Raw genomic sequence first — 11,003 nt, forward strand, 5'->3', positions numbered from 1 at the left:
GATGGTTAATTAACTATATCTTATAACAGGCCAGGGATTTAAAAAAACATTCTTCGTGTAGGGAAGGAAAATCGCAAGTTTTGCCGCTCTTCTGATATTCTCACACTGTGAGAATACCATTTTGATATCGTTTCAGACTGTGTCAGAATATCACTTTTTATTCAGTAAATAAATTATAGTATTTCACTGTTGAAAATGTAATAAATATGGTTCTTCACTGCCTATATTTGTTTATTTGTCTTCTAGTTAAGAATTCTGTCAAATTCGTTGCAATGCCTAAAATTGCTTTGTATGACATTCTGAGTTATTACTAAAATCAAACAAAACGGAACATTTGAAAAACTGGGAATTGCTTCATTTTTATATTAAACATTTTGGAAGTGTGGCAATTTCTGCAGTGATTGCCGTTATGTTTTTTCTCGAAATTTGTGCATACATATTGTCTATTATTTTTAACTATATTAAAATTAAGTTTAAATTAATGACAGTTCTAAATACGCCATTAAAATTGAAGGATATTTTTTTAAATAAGAAATTTTGAAGCATCAATAGGCGGAAAGTAATATTAATCATCTTTACAGCTGAGAGCATACATCTTTTTTTACACACTCTAAAACACTTTTTGAAAGACAAATAAATGAATATGACAGCATTTCTTACCGTAGGCTAGAGAAAAAATCCTGGATAAACTTATCAAGAAAAGGTAAGGGAACATAGTTCTTCAATGTTAAGCATTAAACAAAAGAAAGGAGTACAGGAAACTTTTTAGTGGGATTATTAGGACATAATGAGGAAATATTTCTGTGAAAACACCTATAGACTCTAACTTCTACTTACATATCCTTATTTTTTTGCGGAAGTATGTAATGTAAATTGTTTTTGTTAATCTCAAGTGGACGAGGAACCATGCCTGATAATTTCCATGGAATAAAATAAAGTTTGTTATTTTAGTTTAATCTTATTCTTAAGCTTTAGAATTTCTATTTACCTTTCTCAAAAACAAAAACAAAAGAAAAAAACAAACAAAAACAAAACCACACATTGTATATGGTCAGGTAACACTACAGGAATGAATTCGCAAAGTGTTCCTTCTTAATTTATTTGAATTATGTCAAACTTAATCTCATAACGGGGAAGGTCAAATCAGTATTAACTATCATAAACAAAACGTCATAACTGGACAGGTCCAATTATTTTTAACTATTATAAGCCAGTAGTGATATGCAATACACTGGTGTTAGTAAATGAAAACAAAAACGGAAAAAGAGAACTGAGAAAAGTTGCGGATAAAATTGATATGATACACATTACTTCAAATTTGGGAAATTATTAGAGCTATTGTATTGCACGAGTGAAACTGTTTTGGATGGAATGATTCTAAATTCGAGTGTAAAATTTTAATGAGCCATTTTTGAAACAAACACGTATTCTCTTCTTCAACTAAATGTCCAAAGAGGATGGGCGAACAAGGCGAGAGAAGGGCCTATAATGCGACAAACACGAAGGTGAAAAATTAAAATCTAAATTACAACAAAATTTCCTTTAATATTTCATCTTACATTAAAGTATACTTTCTGTTTAATCTCTACAATTTGCACAAATCTCAAAAAGGTTGAAATTATTTGCCTATGAAATAGCATACACACACTAAACAGGACAAAAGGATTATATTCTCACACTATTTCACACAAATTCTTCGCTCCATTTTTCTGAAAGTTTATCCTCAAAGTTTGTGTAAAAATATACATTTTTGGTGAATAAAAACATTGTCATAGACCAATTTTACCAAAAAAAAAAAACAAAAATTAATAATAATAATAATACACAATTATCACACAACATTCGCGTCTTCCGAGAAATACTTAAGTCCATTTAGTAAAGGGTCATATCACAAACATGATTTGAATGCCTCTATTTAACAAGAGCTGTGTAGTGTAGTGGTAAGGGCGTTAGTCTCGAAGGAAAATGAAACTCAGGATTTTTATTGATTAAGGTTCGAACCCCACGAATGCTGCATTTATTTTTTTATTAACAGAATAATTTCTACCTAGAAAATTTTCCTTGGAAATGTTTTGTTTATCATAATTTCATAATTTTCAATAAAGAGAACTTTATTCTAAATACTTAATTCACAAATTGAATATGATTTTTACATATCTGAAGATATAGGCATTCTGCACGCCTTGTTCACCCATCTCCTTTATTTAAGTCAGATTTGTTTTGAATGGGATGATACTTGTCTCGATTGTCTTTTACCTTCCCGTTAGATGACAGGCACTCTGTTGAAGGTTTTGTCTATGTATAACATATAACAGCCTGTCACGGTACTTGGTGCTGTCTTCGCTGACAAAGAATCTCTTGGTACATTTGTTGTCCTTAAAGTTTCCGGAGGACATGAAACTTGGTAACTACGGATTTTACACGGAATATTATTTTCTGTGGTGAAGTGCGTTGTTTCTTTGATTCCCAATTCTGTGTGAATTGATGATATCTTCTTGTGACAATGCTCTGCATGGAGTTACAGCTTCCTGATTTTTTTCCTTGTGTTTAATTCGGGGATTCCGGATAATCGGATCAGCGGATGTCGACTGCTTTGTTCAACTTCATCTATCACAGTCTCATACTGAAGTCCACATTTTGTAAGTGTTCGATTTCTTTTCAAAGTTGAGCGCTTTTTCTTCTGTCATGCAAGGAATTTCCTCGTGAAGGATTCTCTAATACCTTCTCAGGCAGCTTCGGCAATTTTAAATATTTCCTCAGGTGATTATGTCAGTGTCGAATTTATTACATATTGGGACTGGAATACCAGGCTGAAATTTTTGGAGAGGCGGATCTTAACATAGGCCGGCGATGAAGCACATATTGGTGGCAGATTTTCTTGTTTCTCTGTGGTCGTGTATTCGGATATGGATCCTTCGTTCGATTTTTAAGGGTACGTGATGCTGCCTCAGCAAAAGGTTTTGAAAGATCCTGCAAGTTTTTTTTCATTTGACTAGCCCATTTTAAAAAAAAAGCTTGTAAATTAGACAGTGAAATAGTGAATACACTTTTTCTTGGACTAGACTTTGTACTAAATGTTCATTAAACAGAAATTGAAGAAAAAATAAGACATAATTGGGACTTTGAGCACAATGCAACTGCAACTGCAGAAGATTAAGGTGGCAGTGAGCAGTGTTTATAGCGATAATAACAGCACATAGAACTTAATTTTAATCAAGGAATAACCTACATACTACAACTTTTCTCCGAAGTTTACAAACACACCAATCTCTCTCTATTTCATAGTTTTCAAACCCATAGTTTTCAAGCACACTTTCTCAGCTGGGATAAACAACAAAAATCAAGTTTCTTCAGAGCTGGCAAAACAATCGTGAATCAGTAGGAAAGGGCAACAACTTTTTTTGAGATACAAACAAATAAATTTTGTTCACTTTCCATTTTCTATTGAGTCGCAAACAAGTTTAACTTTGAAACAAGCTTTGTTTGTGAAACACTGAGGCCCCGTAGTGCAGCTTAAATTGAAGGTTAAAGTTTCTCAAATGCAAGTCAAACTTCAGGTTAAAAGATCAAAAATGTTGGTACATTACCAAAAGAAAGGTCATGTTTCGAGGAATATACCTGTGGAATATGAAAGCACTAACACCAACCATTGAAAAGTTATGGCAAAGGTTAAAGTTTTTCAGAAGTAAGTAAAACATCAAGGTCAACGTCAAATGGTGCCCAAGGGAAGGTCTTGTCACAAGGGATACACACGTTAAATGTTATCATGGCCAATGTTAAAGTTTTTTTAAGTAAATCAAACTCTAAGGTCAAGGTCATGGGCCAAAATTGTTGGTATCCAAAGGAAGGTCCTGTCACAAGGAATACACATGTGAAGTATGAAAGCCCTAGCACTAATTGTTCAAAAGTAATGACCAAGGTTAAGGTTTTTCAAAGTAGATCGAACTCCAAGGTCAAGGTTAAAGGGTCAAAATTGTTGGTATCCAAAGGAAGGTCTTTTCATGAGGAATACACAAGTATGAAAGCACTAGCACTATCTGTTTAAAAGTTATGGCCAAGGCTAAAGTTTTTTTCCAAAGTAGGTCAAACTCCAAGGTCATGGTCAAAGCTGTTGGTATCCGAAGAAAGGTCTTGTCACAAGGAATGCACATGTGAACGTTGAAAGTCCTATCACCAACTGTTCCAAAGTTATGGTCAAGGTTAAAGTCTGATAAAATTTAGAAAAACTGAGTCAAACTCCAAGGTCAATTTGATGGTACCCAAAGAAAGGTCTTGTCACGAGGAATACACAGGTAAAATATGAAAGCCATGGCTCTAGCCAATCAAAGTTATGAGCAAGGTTAAAGTTTTTGCAGACAAACAGACCGACGGATGCACAGGGCAAAAACTATAAAAACCATGGTGTTTCGTAAAACGAAGGGAAACATTTATTGCTTATCATGCCCATACGTTCTATAGATATAATGCTCAAGTCAGCCAAGCTTTTTGAAAGCTTTTATACTTATTTGTAATGGCCACTAGGAGAGGATCCAGTACTTCAAATAACCTACAATAAAAAGGTGAATTTCCACTTACAAAAAGGTAAAAATGTTGCTTTGTATTCTTTTTATTGTTCCCCGCTTTCACTGAAAATGGGGACTATTAATATGGGTCTGACTGTCCGTCGGTCTTTCTGTATATGAGTAACACTTTCGTTTCCGGATGATATCTCAAGAACCCTTTCAGCTTTAACAATATAATTTCATATAAAATTATATTGCAGAAGTTGAAAAGCTTTTTGAGATGTCGATTTTCCAGGCCCCATCAAATCCAGCTTTGAAGTTGCAATCACATCTGAAATAAAGTCAGTACACTGGAATTGGTTATTTCATTAATTTAATCGGCAACTAACTTGTAAAAGATTCTCTTAAGATTGTGCAGGGATACATTAACCATATGTATCATTCCTTATTAGTGATAGGCGGTGTTATTACACGATGATTTCTTCATCAAGATGTTTATTACAACTGTTCCCTGGCATTTTGTTGAAATAAAGTGTAATTTCCCCTACTCTGGACTTCAAGTTTGTCGTGTTATTGTGGGAATGTTAAAAGCAGATAACAGTCCATTATCATGGGACTCACCAAATCATCTATTTTATCACACCTGTAAAGAAGAAAATTATTTACGGTCTTAATTTTTTATGCTCAGTAATACTAAGAAAATTGTATGATTCAGGATACTTTGGTTATAATTTCAGAAATTTTACCTGCAGCTAATTTTGTGTTAACATCCCATGCACTTGCACAGTTGCTTGCCTTCTGCCTGTTTCCAGTGGGAACATCATTCATCAGCCCACATTCCAGATAGGTACACCTCACCAACAAAATGTGAGCCAATTCAAATTTCTTTTCACCCACACAATATTTCAGGTGGTGATGTGGCAGATGCATATTTTATTATTTTTCTTTGCATACATGTATATATTATGTACATGTATTATAAGTGTCATATCTCATAATTATTTGACGTAGAAATGCACATATTGAATAATATAATTATTCAGTTTAAAGCCTTTTGTGTGCATTCACCCATGGTCTGTCAATAGGTGTATATAGATAGAAATGGCCTTAGGTCATTAATTATATCCAGGCCTAATGTTGGATGTTTCTTTTAATTTCATTGGTGTTTTAGTTTGTATTTTACTTGGGGATTGGTTCATGTTTTTCCCTCCAGAAGGTTCTTGGTTTTCTGGACATTCTTTGTCCAGAGGTTGGTCAGTTAGGATGTGTATATCTAGTTATCTGACATATTGACTTTGACATTTTGATAGAGACCAACTTTTCTTCTCCTTCTGGTAAGTTAACAATTTATTACTAATATTAATATGATTCTAATATATATTTCAATTAAATGTCCAATCTGTAATTTTGCATATTTAATATATTTCCCAAGCACTTTCCCTGAGTAAATGAGATCAGTGAGAATGATACTTTAAAGTATGATGTAAATAGAAAGATCTCATTGTTAAATATTTTAAAGGTAATATATTTTTATGATCTGGTGTGTAATATTGTGTAATTAATCTACAGATCACTCTGAGACTGTATGGCATTATATATTGGCAGCATTATTGCTTGCATTTACACACCTATTCCCATAGAATGGTATTCATATAATGATTTTATGATTTTTCAGTAATTTGTAATGTTCATATACATTATGATGATAATTATTGTAAAGTTTTATGATGAGAATTGATTTTTCTTTAATTGCGAAGTAATATATGTATATTCTATGTATAATGAATTATCTCCCTTGACAATCATTGTATTTTTATGCTTAAATATATGAATTTCTTGATTGATCCTGACAATAAAGTCTTGTGCAGAACCTTCAACAGGCTCGGTGTCATGTTTATATCTTACCAAAATCTGTCACAGTGGGATGGCAACTTTACTTACATGATTTTAAACCAGCAGCAAGGATGTCTACATGACATGAAAATGCAATTACAAAACATGGAATTCTGGTAGGAAACATAATACTTCTTTGTTTGCTGTAGCCATAGAATAGTAAACTTATTTTCTATAAGCTTTTCAAAATGATTTGGCATCAACATTATTTCGGTACTTTTTAATAGAAATTTAATAAATTTGAGGAAGGGAGGGGGACTCGCGGCTAGGATAAGGCTGTCCGTAAAATATCAAACTGTTCCAACTGTAGTAACTTCTCTAAACTACTAAGATATGACGTCATAATAGCATATGACGTCAAGTCTCTGCATATTTGAGCTGACATGACGAGGAAAGTGTCATAACTGTTATACCTTTCACATGACATGTAGAATTTTTTTTAGCATTGTTGCTTATTTCAAGTGCCTGGATTGTTTTTTTTTTTTTTTAGCTCCAATCATGTGCGTTGAACATTTGAAATTTGATATCGTTATTCCTTTCGCTTGTCCGATATGCACATATTCAAACAGTAACAAAAAATTGAACGTGAAACGCTCCCCCTTGCACGTCTGTAGACAGAGTAAGAATTTTTGAGTCGTGTATATATTTGACTGGCACAAGTCATTAATAAGGATAAATTGAAGATATTCTGTGTGAATCTACTATAGAAGTATGTCCTCAAACTGAATTTTGCTAGGGGATTGCATACATTGTATACATTGCTATAAAGAGTGGAAAATGCCCCCTTGTATGTAGGTAAATTGAATTTCTCGTGAAATATCTTCTTAAGAAGTAAAATTCAGACTTGCCCACAGCACTTTATATGTACCAAAAATCACGATGAATTGACTTATGTAACGAACTCTTTGCAATAACTGTTTTGCACTTGTGCCAATGCGATTTTTGTGCAACATTGAGGAATTTATGAGTGTCCGTCACGTGATCAAGTCATGTGACATCACAAAAATGCTTTATTAAAATACCGGATTAAACTCTCATGACAAGTTAACTCCAAATTAATAGATAGATTACATATTGAAATTAAAATTTAGCTTAAAGTAAAATATATATTTTTAATGCGTATTAAGCCTTCGGACAGTCTTAACATAGCTGCGCTCTTTAAATAATTCAGCATCAATCTTTTTTGTATATTCTAACACAATGCAAGCAAACAATGAAATAAATACGATATTTAATACAGCCGGAGAACAACCTCACTGTCATTAAATTGAATTCAAAACTACAAAGACACTCTACCAAGTCAAAAGAAATCGAACTAACTTCAGCCCTATTCGTTAACTTAACACTTCCTGGAAATGAAGAGTTCGGTGAAAAAAATATTGGAAATTGCACTTGTAGTTTTGTCTACTGATTTTTATAATGGGTAGAATTTTTTTTTTATTTTATATTTTTAAAATGGATCTGGTGGGTAATTTGTTGACCATCCACCTTCCTTAAACATTGTCCTTTTGCATAATTTTGAACCAGTGCATTGGAGGAGTTGTCGAAAATGCAAAACTTTAATTTTATTTATCTTGATTTTTCTTTCTCTCTCTTTTTGTTCTCCTGATGTCTGGATGAATTTTATGATTGTAAGAATAAATTTTGAAATTATCATTTGTATGTAAATACATTTCTCTATCAAAATGTACAAGAACAGATCATTTCATTTTTTGGAGGTAAGTATATAAGATCTTTTGACTTTCATTTCCTTGGCGCGTAAAAGATCGTCGGAGAACCGCCAGAGAAACAAGAAAAAACCTTTCAAAAACCAGTCAAATAAACTTAATTTTCCGCTGAAATATGGCTGAAATATTGCCGACTCGTCGTTAAACAGTAAATCAATCAATTGACTTTCATTTCAATAACTCGGAAATGAAAAAAAGTGAAAGATCCTTTTCGACAACAAATAATTCAATAAAGGAGTAAAAAAATATCTTTTCAGAAATTAATATTTTCAAAACGAAAGGAAAGTTTCTCTCCATAACTTTTCTCACCTTCTTACACGTGTTTTCCGATGGTTTGGGGCCGAGTGAGTGACATGAAATCGATAATAATTAGTATTGATTTTCAATCAGTACATATCACCTTTCTAAAGTGCGATGAATATTTGATTACATGAAAAAGATCTGTTCTTACCGATTTCATTAATAAGGTGATTATCCTCTCACCCAATCCTTTGTTCAGAAAGGCCCATCGCAGCAAAAAAAAAAAAAACCTTTCTGTACCATAATCCTTACAAACATAAAGTACAGCGATCTGAAATGATCTCACAAAAAATGACAATAATGAAAGTAAGTATTGATCATTCAATTAAATTACTTCTGATATCCGAACATGAAGTACATAACACGTTGATGTTGACTGCATATAAATTAAGGGGTTGCTTTTAGTATATTTACTCCAACCATCAGCGAGGACTAGAGTACAATCACGATGTTCAAAGTTTTCATCTGCTTAGTCTCTGGTGCCTCACTCCTGGCAGTTTCAGTATCCGGCTTAGGTTTGTTATCTTAAAACTACATTTATTCGTTAGAGTAATGCACGCCGAGAAAGATGAGAGTATATATTGTTTTAGTCACTCTAGTTCAAGCTAGTGTTTTGAAGTGTGGTTGAAAGATGAAGATGCGCAGATGAATCTGCAACATTCACTCAACTTAACGATTACTGGCCAAATTGTAGGGTCTGTCATTCTGGGTTTTTTACTTTAAACTTTCAGTTAATTAAATGACATATCTTCATCCAGTGTTGTATGCCCCTCCCCTTAAACCAGCTTACACAATGTAAAAAAAAAAAGGATGCCCTTTAAAAGAAAAGAATGAAAACTAAAAAAATTGTATGCGCGCAAGAATAAACAGATTAAACAAAACTGAACTGAAAAAGACTTGTAAAAGAAAGGTAAATAAATAAATAAAAATAAAGCCATTAAAATGATACTTAGCATTCACCTAGTATATATAACATTGGTTTTTGTTTTTGAAGAGGCCAAGGTGCACAAGGATGAAGATCTCACGTGCTCAGAAAAAAATCCCTGCGACAATGGTGGAACCTGCATTGATATTTCGGAGCCAAGTTCGAACTGGACAACTAGACGATGTCAATGTCAACAGGGATTCGTTGGAGTGAACTGTGAAGACAAAATGTGCAGTTACCAGCATAATGAATCTTGTTACAACGATGGGTTTTGTATTTTAAATTTCCTGCCCGATCAAAACAACTACTGTAAGTGCAAGGGCGGCTTTTCAGGAGAAAGGTGTCCGTGTAAGTAATTAATTTGCATTTCAAACTAGGTTTTTACTGTTGAGTTGATTTGATTAAATAAACACAAGAGGTCCAAGAGCCTTAACAGTCACCTGAGTATAATGTAACGATCCAAAGATTAAAACAAAACAAGATGATAAATGAAGCTATGTTGCCCAAAAGCAACAGAAATAGGATGATCAGGGATCAGCAAAATATTAATTTAGGACTCGGTAACAAATCTTAAAGTTGATCTATTTATTTGCCTGTACTTTCCCCAAGTTGTCACTATCCTCATGCGGTCTAATCAAAACCATATTTCTAGAGCACTATTAGTTAACACATTTCTTTCCCCCTCATATTAGTCTTTGAAGATTATTTAATATACAACCAGTATTGTTGTCTTCGGGTTCATTGCCATTATGTTCTCAGCAGCGAATATGCACATTCTACTGGTAAATTTATAAGCACAACTTAATACTAATCTTTTGATATATTTAAAATATATTCACAACATATAACAATGACTTCACCATTATCTCCACGCTCATTCGCATCAAAAACATTATTTTTATATTTATGTAGTTTTAATAGCCTCGTTTTTCTTTTAACATCGGGTTCGTCGTTTTCATTTATCTGTATATACTTGTAACTTAATAAATTTTGCGAATAAACTCCGAAATGACTGCACCAGAGTTCATAATTACTCCACTCATATAACACTAGGTATGAGATGCATGATGTCCAAAAACTATATTCAGATTTCATTCGCTTATGAATTATAGTAAATGTAATTAAAGACCTACTTTAATTTTCGGTAAACAGTCGTGAAATAGCAAAAAAAGGGGGAACGTTGGTGATAATGGTTGGCGGATCTAAGTTACTGGCAATTTTTAATGAAACTAACAACAAGCAATGTTTAATTATTTGATAAAACGTCAATAGTGAAATATTCAATGAAAACTTGATTAAAAAAAATAATTTCTGATTAAAAAACAAGTGTGCTAATCGTTTTCGCCGGTATTCGATCTTACAGCTTATGGAATTTTCTTTATCGTTAGATTGCGACGAACCCAATGTTAAAAGAAAAACGAGGCGATTAAAACTACATAAATATAAAAATAATGTTTTGGATGCGAATGAGCATGGAGATAATCTAACGCTAGGGAGCACTAATTTTGATGGGTTGAGCCCCACCCTTTAAGCCCCAAGAAGGGGGGGGCATAAAATTCAAAATGTTTGTACCTCTTCACCCATGGATGCTATATGCCAAAGTTGGTTGAAATTGGTTCAGTAGAACAAGAGAAGAAGCTGAAAATATTCAAAAGT

At 33.2% G+C, this 11,003-nt stretch overlaps 1 protein-coding gene across 1 annotated transcript in view; it reads right to left on the reverse strand.

The window, feature by feature from the left end:
- The window catches only part of LOC133198070 (receptor-type tyrosine-protein phosphatase epsilon-like), a 39,795-nt gene extending 34,363 nt beyond the window's left edge, over positions 1-5,432 (reverse strand). Inside the window, exon 1 of the mRNA XM_061334219.1 lies at positions 5,249-5,432. Within this exon, the coding sequence (XP_061190203.1) occupies positions 5,249-5,432 (184 nt within the window). The remainder of the gene's footprint in view (positions 1-5,248) is intronic.
- Positions 5,433-11,003: the final 5,571 nt, after the last annotated feature.

Source organism: Saccostrea echinata, unplaced genomic scaffold (assembly GCF_033153115.1).
Source record: "Saccostrea echinata isolate AGI-Se365-2 ecotype Australia unplaced genomic scaffold, CSIRO_AGI_Sech_v1 ptg000033l, whole genome shotgun sequence".
In the NCBI taxonomy this organism is placed as follows: Eukaryota; Metazoa; Mollusca; class Bivalvia; order Ostreida; family Ostreidae; genus Saccostrea; species Saccostrea echinata.